The following is a 17,684-nucleotide window of genomic DNA, read 5'->3' on the forward strand; positions in this document are numbered from 1 at the left end:
ATTTGGAAGCTATGTAATTTGGTGCATCCAGGTAGAATTATATGTTTCTGGTGAATTGTTCCTTTCATCTTTATGTTTTGGATCTCTTTATCCCTCAATAATACTTTTTCTTTAAAGTTTATTTTGTTTGATACCAATATAACACCATCAATTTTCTTGATAGTATTTGCCTGTTCTATCTTTTTCCCATCTCTTTTTCTTCAATCCCTTTTAGGGATTTGGATCCCAAAATATATTTGGGTATCTTCTGTAAAAAACATATAGCCTCATTTGATTTCTTTACCAAACCAACAATCTGTCATTAACTGGTGATGGTGGTCCCTACCTCTATTTATTATGATTTCTGGTATATTTGGACCTATGTCTTCATTTTATTTTGTGTCTTCTGTTTTTTGTTTTTTTCTCTCCTTTTTTTTCTTCTATTAGATTGAGTTATAAAATTTCTCCATTTCCCTCTCTTCTGGCTTGGCAATTAAAACTTCCCATTCCTATCCTCTTAGAGGTTACCCTAAAAGTTTTAACAATCAGGCTTGAGTTAATAACATCTAAGGTATTTAATATTTCAGAGTACATATGAACTTTAGCCCATCTTACCTCCAATCCCCGCTCCATGCCTATTTTATGTGCTATAGGGCCACTGAGCAATGCTGATGGTGGCCTCCCAGGAAGTGGGGGGGATGTTAAAGTTCCAATGTTTTAGTTCTTACTTTTTATACCCTCCAATCAGCCATTCTTATTACTATTGTGTTTACAGCCAATGCTTGCTTAGCTTTACCCACATTCTTACTATTCCTTTCAAGTTCTTCTCAAATCCTGATTCTGCAATCACTTTACTTCTTTCTGAAGTACAAATTTTTGTTATTGCTTCAGAGATACAATTTGTGTGTGGTAGAATCTCAGTATTTAGTATCTTTTGTAAATGGCCAGACAATGGATATAGAATTTTAGAGTGTCCACTGTTTTCTCCCAGAACTTTGGAATGATTATTCCGCTGTCTTCTGGATTTTGTTGAAGCTACTGTGGAGTTTGCCATCTATCTAACTGCTGTTCCTTAGTAGGCGATCTTTCTTGTTTTGATTGTTATATGATGTCTTTGCTTTTGACGTTCATTGTGTCTAGATATTTTATTTATCCTGTGCAGGACGTAATGCAATTCCTGAATCTCAGGTTCATTTCTTTGATCAACTCTCACCTATTCTTTTCTTGAATGTTCTTTTGCCCCCATTCTCTTATCTTTTCCTTTGGAACTCCTATCAGCTGTGTGCTTGACCTTCTCATTCTGACTCCATGTCTCTGAACCTTGATTTCATATTTTCTGTCTCTTCATCTCTCTACATTCTGGGCAACTTCCTTAGATCTAAAATTATATTAATTTAATCTCTCCCTAGCTATATGAATGTGCTATTTGTGTGTGTGTGTGTGTATGTTTGTTTGTCTTAAAGATTTTATTTATTTGACACAGAGAGAGAAAGCACAAGTAGGCAGAGTGGCAGTCAGAGGGAGAGGGAGAAGCAGGCTCTCCACTGAGCAAGGAGCCGGACGTGGGGCTCGATCCCAGGATCCCAGGATCATGACCTGAGCCAAAGGCAACTGCTTAACCGACTGAGCCACCGAGGTGCCCCATGAATGTGCTATTTAATTTATACATTGAGATTTTAATCTCAGTGGCTACATTTTCCATTTCTAGAAATTTGATTTGGTTCTTTTCCAAAGCTGTCATATTCTTTAGTGTTTAATTCCTTCTTTTATGTCTTTAGTTATTATGAACATTCTTATTTTATAATATGTATTAGACAGTTATATTATGTGACACTCTTAGGAGGATAAGCATGTGTGTGTGTGTCTGTGTCTGTCTGTCTGCTGACTCTTCCTCATAGTGGACAATTTCCTTGTGTGTTTTATAATTTGGAGAATATGCCTGGCCTGGGTTAAAAGTGTGTCTTTCCAGAGAAGTTTTGTGTTTACTTCTTGCAGGGGCCCCAAGATATCATAGGATCACTTTATCTGTTAAATTTTTAGGCATAGGTTCCAGAAATACTCAGCTATAAATTTGAACTCCAAATCTATATAAGGCCAAATTCACAGTCACAAGCTTCCAGAGGTTGCTTTTTCCCTCCTCTTCAGCCCTGGCTAAGACTGACAAGCTTCCTTTCTTTATAATTTCCCAATTTCAGTGCCGGGAGTTTTTTCTGGTTCACCATTCTACTGAAAGTAGGGTTATATTCTCATGGGGCTACTCAGTTCCAACCCCTACTCACACTGTCTAAAAACCTGCCTTGTCTCTGTATGTTCACTAAAATCCAAGTCCCCAAATCAGCAATATCACTGCTCCTGACCCCCACCGGGGCAACTACAGAACCATTTCACATGTTTACTGCTATGGTTTTTAAGTTCCTCTTTGTTTCTGGCACTAGGGGATTTTTGTTACTTTCTCATGAGCTTTGATATGCATTTCAAAGAATATTTGCTGTATTCTTAGTTGTTTCTTAGTAGGGGATTTTCAGGTTTTGTGGTCCACAATGTTAAGATTAGAAGTTGCATTTGTTCTTTAGATGATGGGCTAAAAGTCAAATCTATTGATCTTCACTTAGAAAGTTTTTTTTTTTTTTTTAAAGATTTTATTTATTTATTTGACAGGGGTTGGTGGGGGGAGAGAGAAAAAGCAGAAAGGTTTTTCCCATACTGAGATTATTTTCCCATGCTTATTGTTGTGGTTTTGTTTCTTTACATGTAACATTTAAACCACCAAGAATATATTAACTTCAGGACAATCAAAACCTTACATAGTAGCAATAAAGCTATCCAAATGAAACAAAAGAGAGCTTTACTCCAACGACATGACCTCTTACTAACAATAGAACCCCAAGTTTAACTCAACTTCAATTCAATCACAACTCAGTGATCCAGAGAAGCCACCAGTGTTCTTTATCACCTTGATTTGCTGCTCAGTGCAACCCAATGGTCACATTCCAATAAAACCGCATTCAACTGCAACCCTACATAATCACCATCTGAAGACCACCCAACACCAGGCAGGCACAATTGTGCCACGAGACACCTACAGACTGTAATAGAGTTTTCCCTTCTGTTTGCAGATAGAAGGAAAGAGAGTAGAATTATAGCAAAATGGACTCTCGTTTGTGAAAAAAATTGAATAGACCCTGAGATAACTATCCAGAGTTCTAGATACAGGAAGTAATAAAGGAAGAAAATCCTCACACTCAACAGTGTAGGAGACCTGCCTGTCTGGGGGGCCACCTGTGCCACTGGGACCGAGATCGGGCTGGCTCTGCAGTAAGAGAAAGCTTGGACTGAATAGCCTTCTCCTCCACCCAACCTCAGTGATGGTCCCAGAAGCTCCTTTCAGAGGCCACTGGGCTCTCTGCCAGCCTTGACCTGGGATCCCCTGGGGAATGGCTGTCTGTGGGTAGCTGGGCAGAACCAGTAGGGCGCTGTCTTTCAGAGTCAGGAGACAGTAGTCGCATGCCCAGCTCTGCCACCACTATGTCACCTCTTGAGCCTCAGTTTCCCATCTTTAGAATAAAGAGCTAGGACCTGATTTGATCTCAAGGAAAAAGAATCAGAATCAGAACCCAGATATTCTGACTTCCAGGAGCAGTCTTTTTAATAACAGCAACAGTGATAATAACCACAGACCACAGCTATCATTTATTTTGAGTGCTTACTCTTTATCAAACTCTGAGCCAAGCACATTATACACATTATCTTATTCAATTCTCATTAGCTTCCTATGAGCTTGATATTGTCATACTAATTTTACATTTATTAAATTAAACAAATACTTATTGTGCCAATGACTGCGACTAAGTAATTTGCTTGAGGTCACATAGTAAGAGCTGAGTCAGAATTCAAATCTGGCTCTGCCTGATTGACTCAACTACACCCAACTATCTATCCATCCATCCATCCATCCATCCATCCATCCATCCATCCATCCACTCTCTGCCCATCCATCCTTCCCCTGAGAGAACTGCCTCTTATTGCATACACTCTCCTCCTCCATTACTAACTGCCATATCTCACGTCCCTGCACATTTCAAGTTCACCCTCAACTCACCTTTGCTTTCTAGCCTCTGGGCATCTTTATCCCCAACTTCTCACTCCCAGCTATATCTCTCAGCTCCTTAAAACCTGATCCTGACACTTCCTGTTCCAAGATGTCTTCCACGGTGACTCCCACCTTCAGAAGATCCTTTTGTGCTCTGAATCCCCCTCACTATCCACGAAGGCTGTGCCAGATGGCCGAGAGCCCATCACACCAGGATGCCCATTTGAGAGTCGGCTGCTGGCAGCCCTTACCAGGTTTCCAACCTGCAACATCTCCTCGAATTCAGTTGTCATGTTGTAGTGCTCCAGTGCCATGAAGAGTGTGTTAAGCACGATGCACATGGTGATGGTGAGGTCGGCGAATGGGTCCATGACCATGAACTTCACTCTCTGCTTGATGGACATCCACAGCGGGCAGCACTCCCAGATCAGGTAGCGCTGGGCAAAGCGGTTCCAGCATGATGGACATTTGCGGTGAGACTCTTCCAGCTCTGGGGGTGGGGGCAGCCAGTGAGCTGGTTTGTTTTTTTGTGGACTGACTCACATATAATTTGGTATTCCAGAAAAGACGTATGACTTAGCTGGGGAGAGGGCAGGGCTGCTACGTGACAGGGGGACAGTGAGAGGGACAGGGAAGGTTAAGGGAAGGTGTGGCTTATGTCCCGGCCCCTTACTCTGGAAATAGGATAGGAGAGGGCCACAGGGACAGGAGGTCAGGATGGATGTGGGGACAACTGGGACAAGACAGATTATGACAGATATGGGCTGTCTGGAGACAACAGTCTCACACAGACATGGGGACACCCAGGGGGAGGACAGGCTGAAAAGGACAAGACAACATCTGAGACAGGCAAGGTCGGATCTAAGGACACCCAAAACAAGAACAGACGTGGGCATCTGGGACATGTTAGGACAGATGGCGGGTGCCTGGAACAGACCAGAAAAGACATGAACACATATGGGACAGGAGGGAACAAGATGGGTGGGGAGTGGTGCCAAGTTCAGACTGGAACGGCTGGGGGTTGCCTAAGGTGGGACTGGCCGAGACAGATGTGGGATGCTTGGAATAGCCTGTGGTGGACATGGAATGGCTGGGAATAGGCTAGAGTTGGTATGCCTGGGCCAGGATGGCCCCAGGAAGGCATGAGGATGCTTGGGAGAAGACAGGATGAGGCTGGGAAGTGCCCAGGACAGGCCAGGACAGCTGTGGGGATGTTTGGAAGAAACACAGACATGGCTCTGGAGGATGCAGAGGCAATACAGATTGGAAAGTCTGGGCCCATGGTGGGGAGGTCCAAGGCAAGCCCAGCAGCTAGGGGTTGCTTGGCTCAGGTAGGCTAAGTGGGAGGGGGCCCAGGGCAGGAGTGGGAGCGTTTGGATGACACCAGGGGTAGCCGACCTTCCAGGGCGCTGGTGAGCACACTGACGGCACTGAGGGCCCGCTGCCGCTCTCCTGGCTCCTCGAAGCCATCCATACATGGAGCCTGGGCGTTCAGGATCTGGGGCCTGCCTGGCTCCTCCGACGGTGTGGTCTGGGGGCAACCAGGAGATAGGCATCAGCCCGGGCACGGGGGTCCTGCTGAACCTGGGGTGGCTGCTGGGCCTGGGACAGTGGTCCCACACTTGGGTTGGGGGGGCACGGGGAGACAGGATGGGGGTCTTGATGGGACACGGATGCTGGGTTTCTCTGCTCCCAACTCCCTCCCTGTTATTAACTACCCCCCCCCCTTGCTAATCATTATCTCCATTCTCCTTTCTTCACCGTCTCTCGTCAGTGGTAATTCTTGAGTGTGAACAGGAAACTACATGTACCAAGTTCTATTAACCAAATGCTGTCATTATACATTAGTACATGCAAAAACAATCTGGGAGTCTTAATTGACCACAAGCTCCCTAGAGTCAAGAGCATAAAGAAACATAAAGGAAAAAATCTACCCTGCTCTAAGGTGACATGAACAGAAGCATAAAGCACAATGCTTAGACATAGCTGGTGGGAGCTTCTGTGGAGGCAGATTGGCTCTATCTACCAAGAAAAGTTTAAATTGGCTCTGTAATTCCTCATCTAGCAATCTAACTTCATAAATAATTATACACGTGCACCAAAAATATATATGCAATGATGCTCATTGCAGCATTGTTCCTAATACCATAAAAACAAAACCAATCAATAGAAAGAACATTAAAATCAATTATGGATACAGTCTGACTTTGGACCCTGATACAGAGAGTTAAGAGAAGGAGGCAGTTCCATGTGCGTTCCCATGGGAGCACCTCCAAGACAAACAGTTTGATGAAAAAACACAAAAAAGATCCGAAAGATCCACACGGAATCGTTAAGGTGAGTATATCTGGGGAATGGGATTGTGGGGGGAGGCGAGGGGGAGGGCGAAGTCTTCTTGCACTTATATGCTTCAGCACTGCGGGATTCACTGTCAATGCACTGGCATCATTTTTGTAAGCAAAAGAGCCAGATCTGCAGATGGAGATGCGGTGTGTCTGATAGACGGAGGTGGTGGCAGGAACTCTCTAGGCTTACTCAGAGCCCCGCCTCCCGGTACGGGGTGGGGGTGGGGGATGGGGGTGGGGGTGGGGACAAGAAGCCTTCACATCAGCATGGCCCTGTGTGACCACAGTGCAAGAGGCTGAGCCAGGGCTGTGGAAGGCACGGGGCTGTTCAGCGTGCAAGCGAAGGCCTTATCATCTCTGAAGGTCAGAAGGAAGAGGGGCCTGGGCTACCCAGGACGGCAGAGTCAGGGCCTGGGGTGGTCACCAAATCGATCTGAGCTCAAGTTAAAGTCAACCTTTGCAATTGGTGGGACTGCCCTGAGATGTTGCCTAGGGAGGGAGTGAGCTCCCCGTCATGGAAGTATTCAAGCAGAGGCGCCTGAGAGGGCTGAGGAGGCTGCTGTTAACAGTGGTACCTGAGTTTGAGGCAACCACAAGCCCGGCCAGCTTAACTCACATTTGTGTCTTAAATTCTGCTGGTTTCTCTCCTCCTCCTCCTTGACTGTGGTAGTCTGAGTTATCATTTAGCAAATATTTACTCAGTGCTCTCCCACTGTGGGGGAAGCACCCTTCCCTGTCCCACTAATGACACACTGGCTTTGGCCAACGGAATGTGAGTGGACATGATGTGAACAACAGCACCTTCAGTGTTTTTGTGCTGTCTGCCTTGCTCTTGGGCTCCAGTAACCTTCTATGAAAACAGTTTCCCCAGATAGCTGCCACACGTTCAGCCTGAGCCTCAGCAGAGACATTCGGAGCAGCCCTGAACCTGACCCACAGTGTGGAGCCAAGCCAACGTGCAGCCTGAAACAGAGCTGCCCAGCCAAGCCCAACCTAGACCAGCCAGACCATGGTCATCCCGCAGAGAAGTCAGCATGAGCAAAAAGGCTCATTGTTGGCCACTGACGTTGGGGCTAGTTTGCTATACACAGCATTATGTAGTAATAGCTGGCTGATAGTCCACCCTAGCGCACGCTACCATCTCCTCCCTCTTTATACAGCAGAAAGGGATTCCCTTAAAAAGTAAATGATAATCCTCTCCTCCCCTCACCCCATGCTTTCCATCTTTCTTGGAGTAAATCCAAACTCTTTTATTGCCTACGAGGCACTGTATAGTCCAAATCCTAACTCATCAAATGCATTTTGTATCCCTTCTTGCTGTTTCCAGCACACCTGACCCTGCCTGGCCCTCTCATGCCTCGAACATGTCAAGGCTTCTCTTCTTCAGGGCCTTTGTCTTTGCTGTTCCCTCTGCCTACAACATTGTTCTTCCGGATCTTTGTAGCTGGCTCCCTAAAATCATTTGCCTGTCAATTTTAATGTCGCCTCCTCAAGAAGGACTTCCCGAGTCTTCTAAGAGCCATCCCAACCCTCCCCCTAGCAACTCTTTGTGCACCATGACCTGTATTGCTAACCTGGAAATATTGACCAGTTTGCCATCTGTCTTCCTGACCACAAGGTAAACTCCCCGAGGTCAGAGCTCTTGTCTGCTCTGTTCACCACTATATCCCTGGAGCCTCCAACTCAATACAGCAGGCTGGCGCCGGACAAATGTTGGTTGCATGGATAATTGCTCGGGAATCAGAAGGCTTGGGTTAAGATCTAGCCCTGCCTCTAACTTGCTGAACAACCAAGGGAAAGGAGGATGCAAGTCTAACACGCGGAGGGAGAAGAAGAATGGCTGTTCCCCACCCCCATCCGGCCTTCTGGTCCAGGGGCCCTCCTATCGACAGAGGACAAAGGAAAGCTTCACCCTCCACCCCCTTGACTGGGATAAATTAAACATGAACTGTCTCTTGGGCTGGCCCTTCTTCCCCTCACCTGTCTTGGTGGATCACCCACTATGAGCCCCACACCGTGCCCTGCCTTCAGATTCAGAACTGGGCAGACAGGCCTCACTGGGGACCCAGTGGAGGCAGAGAAGGCATTCCCAGGGGCCTACAGCCCGCTAATCTCTTTAACTTTACAATGTCTCCATCTTGGTCCGCTAATTCTTTTAACTTTGCAAATAAGTCCCTTGGCCTGCTAATCCCTTTGAGGTTACAAATGGGCCCCACAGAAGTGAGAAAGGGTGAAGTCAGAGTTCCCGGTAATGAAGTGTTTGAACTTGGATTCCTCTTGACATGTGGAGCATAATGAGATGATTTTCTCCCTAATGAGATTAGGAAATTCTATTAGTGTTCTGCGCTGCTGACCTGATTCCACAAGGCTGAGACTCCAGGGCTGGACCTGCAAGGGGGCCTAGACCGCCGGGATTCAGTGTTCCTGAAAGGCCAGACATTCCACCCTCCAGGTGATGGCCAGTGCCCTCCCAGGCCCCCCAGGAAGCTGTGGTCTGCCCCCAGTGCGCTCCCAGGACCCTCTCTCTGACTCCCTGCTCCAGAGGAGTGTGACTGCCCCAGGCATACTGCAGTCCACGCCAGGAGTCTTTGCTCCTTCCTCTTCAATAATAAAGCTAACAGATAATAGTAGTAATTACCCCAACAGGAGGCAAGTACCAGTCTAATGACCAGACAGGTCTTAACCATTTTTAGTCCTCACCACAAATTGCTGACGTGGATATTAATTTTATTTCCACTTAACCGATGAGGAAATTGAGGCACAGAGTGATTCGTTAACTGCGCCAAGTCCCACAGCCAGAGCCAGAGTCTGAGCTGGAGCAAAACAGGCCATTTGGCTGTGAGCCCTCTCTCTTCAGCCCCACCTCCACCTTCAAGGCTCCCTGTCTTGTCCTAGCTTCCTCACGAAGTCTCTCCTCCTCCGTCTCCTGCAGGCCTTGGGTATAAGCCACACATGTGCCCTTTTCCCGGGTGGGCTGCCCTGGGCACTGTGTTGGGCGCAGGGGTCAGCAAGGACACTCCAGGGCTGACTGGGCAGTCATCAGTCCATCACGGGCTCAGCTGACTGAGTAATCAGAGCTCTGGCTGGCCTTTCACCCTCTGCCCTGTCCCTCCGCTACCTTTCTGACGGTAACTGCAACGCCTTTGCCTTTGCTGCCTAGGTTCCAGCCATTCTGGCCTCATGGCATTTCCTTCAAATAGGCTGGGCATGCTCCTGCCTCAGGGCCTTTGCACTGGCTGCTCTCGAGGCCTGGAACAGGCTTCCCTCAGATGATACAATGATGCTATATTATTATAACAGTATCGCAACATCAACATACTCATGATGTCCTGATTGCTGTACCCATATGAGATCACTCATCCTCACAGCAATCTGAGATGAGTGTTTTTAATTCATTTTACAGATGACAGACACACAGAGAAAGAAAGTAACTTGCCCACGGCCAACCAGCTGGTAAGCCATGAGCTGGAATTCAAACCCAGTTTGTGTCTAGAATCTGGGTGCTATATCACCCTCCCCCACCCCGAGTTTCAGAAAGCAGCCTGGCTCCCACCCCTGCCTCCTGTAGGTCTTTGTTTAAATGGCTCCTAATGGGTAAGGGTTCCTGCTCCCCCATACTTACTCTTGTCCTCCCATAGCACTTATTACTTGGGCTAATGCTTACCAGTTTATAAAGTACTGAAATATTTAGGCTTGGTGAATAATTGTTGCCCAGAACCCCGTAAGTATCCCCTGGCCACTCTGGCCCCTTTCCCAGAACCCCTTGCATTGCCCAGGATCCAGCAACTCCACGGGCTAACACTTGGCAAACAGAGGGCCCTCAGGACACTGGTTCTGTGCCACCATGGCATCTCGGTGCCCGGGCCTTACCAGTTGCTAAATATTTAACTCTTATTCTTCTTTGTCAACATTATATACCATGTATACATATATACCTATTTTTCCTCTTTCTTTAATGTTTGTCCGTCTGCCCCCATTATCATGGAAGCTCTATGAGGGCAGAGATTTTTTTTTTTTTTGCTATTCACCCCCAGAGCCCAGTATACAATAGGTGCTCAGTAGATACTAAGTGAGTATTTTGGACCTGGCACTGTTGACCCGTTTGGGAGACCAGATCTGCCCTGGGGCTGAATCACGGGGCTGGCTCACCGTGTCTGGGGGGCGATCCAGGATCACAGGGCGGAGGAGGTGGCTCCCTGGGGAGGTGGCCTCAGGGTTGCCCGCCCCCAGCAAGGAGACCACCCCGTTGCAGTCCACGGTGCTGTTTCTTTTACCATTGAGGGCGTGGCCGGGAGCCGAGGTCCCTGGACTGAGCTGTCCCTGGGCACTGGGCCGGCACAGAGGCCAGGGCACCAGCAGTGACGTGCGGTGGCTCTCGCTGTCCCCCGCTGTACTGTTTTCATCATCTGCAAAATCCGTCTCTGAACCCAGGTCTCGCCTGCGAAAGGTAAAAATGCTCCCGCGGCTGGAGCGCGGCTTCATGGAGGTCCGGCTGAGGCCGTGCATGCTGCTCAGACGATTCTGGGGGCACAGGGAGAAGGCACACGACCAAGCCAGCTCTTCACGTGCTCCCAGCCTATCCCCTGTGGTGTTCTCTGAGACTGAGAAGTTCTCTCACAGCAATGAGAGTTTTTTGTGTTTTTTTTTTTTTTGTAAGGAGGCTCCATGCCCAGCAGGGCTTGAACTCATGACCCTGAGCTCTAGATCTGAGCTGAGATCAAGAGTCAGACGCTTAACCAACCGAGCCACCCAGATGCCCCAAGCATTGAGGGCTTTTGCTGGCCACTCAGGAACTGGGTGGGGGCTGAGCTAGGGTGTGTTCAGAGGAGGGGGTACAGTCAATCCTGCATCATCTGGGATCTCTGCTCACTTAGAGCTTGTGCCTCTGGGGTTTGGAGATTCAAGCTGACCTGGGCCTAAAGATGTGGCTATGGCTGGGGAGGGGGAGAAGGAGGCAGGAAAGCTCCTGGTGGTGCAAACAGGCCTGGCCTGAGCAGGACCTGGGGCCATCAGCCATGCACCTGACTCACATGGGCATGTCCTTGGGCGTCTACCAAACCACACCACAGGGTGTCCCCCGGTCCCAGCCCCAGTCTTAATGCTGAGGACTTAGCTGCAGTTGGGGACATCACAACACCCAAACCTAGCTTGTCTCTCTGCCCAGACTTCCTCCACTCCAAGAATGGTCATGGGAAACAGGAAGGGCTAGGAGGGGGCTTAAGGATACTCTCTTGGGCTGTGACTGCACCAGGGGCCCAACATGATGGGCTTTTGATGCCAGACCCACCCAGAAAGGGCCAGAGCCATAGCTGGGGATTACCATTGCTCTGGGACCATCCTCTGAGTCGGACTTGGGGAACCTGTCATCTCCACACTCCTCTGTCCCCGAAGACATTTGTTTTCTCCTCTTGCTTCTTCTCTCATGGGTGGTTACTGGGGCCAAAGGGGACATCTCCAAGGAGCTGCGGGACACGGTGTCCACACCCCTGATGGTGAGGGCCTGGAAAAGGTGGAAGAGAGATGTTTTGGTCATTGAGACTTTGTGCAGCCTCAGGCTAAGGCAGGCCGGGCAACTCTCAGTATCTCACTTTCCCCATCAGGAAGTAGAATTGCACACTTAACCCCAGACAAAGGCATCATGGAGAGATGAGCTCAAACAGACTCAGGATGTTTTGAGAAAAATCAAAGTCCAGGGAAGAGGAAAGAAGTGGCTCATGTGTGAGGGACAGTTGCGGGGGCGGGGTGGGGTGGGGTGGGTGGGTGTTGATGAGCAGAGGAAGTGACAGAATTAGAGGGCAGGAGATCTTCTAGAAGGTTCAGCTGGCCAAAACTGGTGCTGGGGGAGGTGGCATGGGGCAGCGAGAAGAAAGTGGATGTCTGACAGCTGGCTCTGTAGTTAGCCCGCAGTACCTGTGTGGGGAGCGAGGGGTAACCAGCGCCGTACTGCCATGCTCATTTCCCGAGCTGGCTCAGGCCTCCAGCCTTGGACGTTCCTCACCAAGCTATCAGAAGGCATCCCTTGAGTAGGATAAACTCAGTCCATGGACACGTGGTTCTCTTATCCAGCATGCACTAGGCTCCTTTACTTTAGCAGGAGCCACCACCTCTACCCAGTGGGCACCATTTTTAGTCAGCTGGCACGATTTTCTCTCAGATGACACCATGGTCATAGGGAACACTTTCCTCAGCAGGAACCACACTCACAGCGCCCACCTGTTCGCCGTGGGCACTACTTTTACCTAGCAGGCCCCTCATGAACAGGCACTGTCTTTACCCAGGTACCAAATTTCTACCTAGCAGACACCACATTCACATGAAATACCTTCACCCAGCAGATGCCAGCTTCACCCAGCAGGAACTGCCTTTCATCGAGCAGATGCCACACTTAAAGGCACCAGCTTTCCCCAGCATGCATCACAGTCACAGACACCAGCTTTCCCCAGCACGCACCATGCTTACAGGTACCAGCTTTACCCAGCATGCACCACACTTACAGGTACCAGCTTTACCCAGCATGCACCACGCTTACAGGTACCAGCTTTATTCGGCAGGCGCCATGCCCATAGGCACCAGCTTTACCCAGCATGCATCAGTCACAGACACCAGCTTTACCCAGCACGCACCATGCTTACAGGTACCAGCTTTACCCAGCATGCATCACAGTCACAGACAACAGCTTTACCCAGCATGCACCACGCTTACAGGTACCAGCTTTATTCAGCAGGCGCCATGCTCACAGGCACCAGCCCTACCCAGCATGCATCACACTTGCAGACACCAGCTTTACCCAGCATGCATCACAGTCGCAGACACCAGGTTTACCCAGCATGCACCACACTTATAGGTACCAGCTTTATTCAGCAGGAGCCATGCCCACAGGCACCAGCTTTGCCCAGCAAGCAGCAGTTTTATAGGCACCAGCTTTACCCAGCAGGACCTGCCTTTTATCTAGCAGATGCCACATTTACAGTTATCAGCTTTACCCAGCAGGCACCAGATTTACCCAGCATGTACCAGGTTTATAGGCATCAGGTTTACAGGCACCCACAGTTAGGAGAAGGCTTGGTTTGGAGGCTCCTTGGCTGCACTGCTCACCCACCTCATGCTCTTTCTTGAGCATCTCCATGGCCTCCCGGAAGCGCTTTTCCTTCTCCTCGGTCTCAGCGATGGTGGCTTGGTTTTGCTCCTCGTAGGCCATGGCAACCACAGCCAGGATCAGGTTCACCAGGTAGAAAGAGCCCAGGAAGATGACAAGCATGAAGAAGATCATGTAGATCTTCCCTGCAGACCTCAGGGTCTGGGGGAGTAAGGCAATAGAGGTTATCTTCACTGGGGTCCCTTCTAGGTCATGGTCATGGAATTTCAAGTTGTCCAGTCTGGCTGTGCCAAGGGTTCAAATGACCACAGCCAGGGGAGGGAGTAGAGCATATCCTATCTATAGAGGTAAGTGTTCTAACCTATAGAGAAGAATGACCTACACGCAGGGGATGGTGTCCCACCCATAGAGGGAGGCAGAATGTTCCAGGCAACAGAGGAAATGTTGCATGCATAGAGGGGACTATTCCATCACATAGGGTGAAGAGTTGCACTCACAGAGCACAGAGTATCCCATATAGAGGGATGGGTACTTGTTTACCGGCAAAAAGAAAGTTTCTTTGCTTGCTGTGTCTCATCCCTCAGATGCAAGGGTCCCTGTCCCTTATTCCTTGAGCCCCCTTAGCTCTTGCCAGTAGAGAAGCTGCTGGAGCCACTTCTGGCTAATTCACCTGTGCATCCTGGTCCCTGATGTGTGCCCCTAGCCTGTTCCTGCTGTTCCTCTGCTGCCCGGGCACCCATGTACCTGCTGGTAGAGGCGCTCCCAGCAGTCCTGCGTCATGAGGCGGAAGAGCGCAAGGAAGGCCCAGGCAAAGGAGTCGAAGCTGGTGTAGCCGTGGTCAGGGTTGTCCCCTGCCTTTAGGCACCGGTAACCCTCGGGGCATGTCCTGCAGTCAGACACACAGACTCTGTCCCGTGCCCCTCCCCCCCGCCCCACCGAGATGCTCCCTGGGCCTGACGCATCTCCCCGGGCAGCCCAGCTATGCCCCACAGCTTCATGAGGCTGAGTTTCACGAACTTAGTGCCACGCTGCTGGTCCTGCTGCCGTGACTTTTCATGCCGTGCCTTCCGCCTGGGACATGGTCTTCGCCTTTTCTCTGCCCATCTGTATTCAGCTAGGCCTAAGTCCAGCTCCCTTCTGCCCACACGATACCCGAGTTGCCTCTGCCCTCACAGAGGAAGTGCCAAGGGCCTGGCTCACAGTCTTTTCCTCTGGCTGCCTACCCCACAGGGAGATGGGCACAGAGTTGGCATGCAGTGGGGGGAGGGCAGCAAGGCTTGGTTGAACAGCATGGAGCTGAAAAGCAGGGAGCCCAGGGCAAATGCCAGGCCATGGGGTTGAGGGACGATGCTGGGGTGGACGGGATGGGGTCTGGCCACGTCTGGAGAACGTGACTTCTCCATGACTTTGCATGACTGCACACATAAGCAGAGTGAGGTGGAATGATGGTTCCCAGAGCTGGATGGGACAGCCTCTCTCCCAAAGATGGACCACTGGGCTGGATTCATGAGTGTGAGAGACAGAAGGTGGGGGGCAGGGGACTCGGCAAGTGGGAGGACGCAGCCTCTGTGCCTTGCTCATATCCTAAGACCCTCCAGACAATCTCCTTAGTGACAAGAAGGGCTGGAACCTCATACTGAGAGATGTGGGACTGCAGCCCCACAGAGCCTCTCCCTCACCAGGTAAGCCTGGGTGTCCCACTCTCCGCCTAACAACTGTGGCACGGTCACACTGATCCAGACCCCGTACACACAGGGCCCCAGGGCCCTGGGAGCCGCATGTGGTTATGGGGCATCTCTGGGCACCACACTCGGGCTGCAGGTGCAGGCTCTGCTTGCCCTGGAGGAAAGTCTAGGCTGCTGGGGGAAGCCATACTCTCTCCTGACCCAGTGGACAGATGGGTAGGGAGGGAGTGAAGACTGGATGGAGAGGGAGCAGCCCTGGGGGGCTTCCGCAAAGGAACAGGAGCCAGGGTTGGGCTGGCGGGAGGCACTGCGCGCTCTGTTCGCCCTCCCTGCAGATCTGAGCCTTCATTCCTTCACCACCTCAGAGCTGTCTCCACTGTGGTGGGGGTGGGGTGGACAAGATGCCAGGGGCCTAGCAGGGAACAGAGGCAGGGGAAGGCCTGGGGTCAAGGGCATAAACTGAAAGCACAGTCAGTTGAGAAAGCACCGGACGGGGGCCCTCCCCTGCCGCCCTCGCCTCACCTCACCTCACCCCTGCTGGGTGAGGTGGCCCTGGGGGGGGGGGGGGGGGGCCGCCACCTACCCGGCGTCAGAGCTGTTCCCACACAGTAACACATCGGAGGTGCCGTTCTTCAGCAAGTAATTTTCTGAAAGAGGAACAACAGACGGTGAAGGGCACGTGTGTGGCTCAGACTCCCGGGGTTCCCGCGTGGCGTCCAGGGCTCTGGGGAGGTAGAGACGCCACTGGTGTTCTCTTCTCTGGCCCTGCCCTGGCCCCTACCCTCTGCCTGGCCAGGCCTGAGGCAATTCCAGCTGCTACCCTGGCCTGCTTCCTACTCCTCCTCAGACGTTCAGCTGCTAGCATCCCCCACACTCCCAGAACACTCAGGAAGTCCCCACAGGGAGCCTCTGTGCCCTGCCCCGAGCTACTCAGGAGGATAGCCCAGGCCAAGAGAGGCCCTGAACTAGGAGGCAGGGGTCTGGGCAGAGACCCAGCTCGGCTATGAGCCACGGCATGGTTTTGGCAGGCTACTGCTCAGCTCCGTCCGGGCCCACTTCTTCGTGCAAGCAATACAAGCTACAGTCATCGTGGCGATACCGTGGTCTGCTCAGACAGGGCTGGGGCTGGACCAGGTGACATATGCGACACCCAGTCCTGTCCTCTCCCCTCTGGCCATCTGTCAGTCCCCATCCCCCACCACTACCCGCCTTAGTTCTCAAACTGTGGTCCCCAGGCCAGCGGCAGCAGGCATCAACTGGGACCTGGTGAGAAAGGTAACTTCCCGAGTGCCGCCCCAGGTCTACGGACTCAGGAACCCCTGGGGGTGCCGCCCAGCAGTGTGGGCTTTCTGGAGCTCTCCAGGTGACTGGTACACGTGGAAGCTACTTGGCCACAGCTGAACCATAAGCAAATTGAGTCAGTGAGTTGTGGTCTGGTTCTTCTTCCAAAGTGGACTGCTGGTGTAGGGAAGAGGCCCTAACTTCAGAATGTCCCTGGAGGTCCTTGTGGCCTGGAATCTGGCCTTGCACCAGTGTCTACCTTTGAACCAGACTGATGGTACTAGTTAAGAGAGGTGCTCGTCATCAGCCCGGACAATAGAAAACCATGTATCTGTGAAATGACAGGAGGGGCTCATGAGATTTTGTATAATCACTGAGCTAGTTCTGACCCTCTCTCGGGGCTTTGGTGGACATGCACATGGAATTAACATCCTGGCAAGAAACACCAAAGTCGACTGAAACATCCCATGCCACGCAGGTGGGGCCTTCGCTCTGAAGCCTCACAAACTACCCCAGCCCCGTGTCCCACCCTTTCTCCAGCTGACACTCCTTTCTGGGCAGGCAGGCTGGTCTTCTCCCCATGCCCGATTCTCTAGGGTCTGTCCCCGCCTCTAGCCACGGCACCTGCCGTCCCTTATGTGCCTCTCCAGCTAAGTCCATCCTTCCTGTTCCCCAAGTGTCTGGCCATCTAGCCTGAGAAGTCATGAGGGCAGGCCCAAAGTCTCCTCCCCTTTGTCCTCTCCTGGAGTTCCAAAGAGCAGGGGCTGGGATCCCCGAGCACACTTCTGGGTCTCCAGGGGCCCGGGTAGGGCTGGAATGGCCGTTGGGGGCAGGTCTGCCCTCTGGCGAGGCCCGCGTGGCCTCACAAAGCCCTGCCCGGGCCACAGAGTGAGCCTGCACCTGGTTTGCTGAGGTAGCGGTCCAGTGACTCCCAGACCTGGCCGTTGGCCTCCACAGAGCCGTTGGTGTCGTTGAGTGCCGTGAAGTTGCGGACACACTTGTGCCTCAGGTTGCCCATGAAGAGCTGCAGGCCGATGAGGGCGAAGACGCTGAGGCAGAAGACCGTGAGGACCATCACATCGGCCAGCTTCTTCACAGACTGGATCAGGGCCCCCACGATGGTCTTCAGACCTGGGGAAGGCAAGAACGAGCAGGGGGGTCACCCACAGGTCCTGTGCTCCCTGCTCCACTGGGTGGGGGCCAGGCCT

At 51.1% G+C, this 17,684-nt stretch overlaps 1 protein-coding gene across 1 annotated transcript in view; it reads right to left on the reverse strand.

The window, feature by feature from the left end:
* SCN5A (sodium voltage-gated channel alpha subunit 5) overlaps positions 1-17,684 on the reverse strand; it is a 95,390-nt gene that overhangs the window by 40,319 nt on the left and 37,387 nt on the right. Inside the window, exons 7-14 of the mRNA XM_081824511.1 lie at positions 17,377-17,607; positions 15,779-15,842; positions 14,255-14,396; positions 13,514-13,711; positions 11,735-11,914; positions 10,564-10,935; positions 5,468-5,600; positions 4,321-4,559 (exon numbers count right to left, since the gene is read on the reverse strand). Of these exons, the coding sequence (XP_081680637.1) occupies positions 4,321-4,559; positions 5,468-5,600; positions 10,564-10,935; positions 11,735-11,914; positions 13,514-13,711; positions 14,255-14,396; positions 15,779-15,842; positions 17,377-17,607 (1,559 nt within the window). The remainder of the gene's footprint in view (positions 1-4,320; positions 4,560-5,467; positions 5,601-10,563; positions 10,936-11,734; positions 11,915-13,513; positions 13,712-14,254; positions 14,397-15,778; positions 15,843-17,376; positions 17,608-17,684) is intronic.

This window comes from Leptonychotes weddellii, chromosome 1, assembly GCF_054177405.1.
Source record: "Leptonychotes weddellii isolate Sample4059 chromosome 1, ASM5417740v2, whole genome shotgun sequence".
Taxonomy (NCBI): Eukaryota; Metazoa; Chordata; class Mammalia; order Carnivora; family Phocidae; genus Leptonychotes; species Leptonychotes weddellii.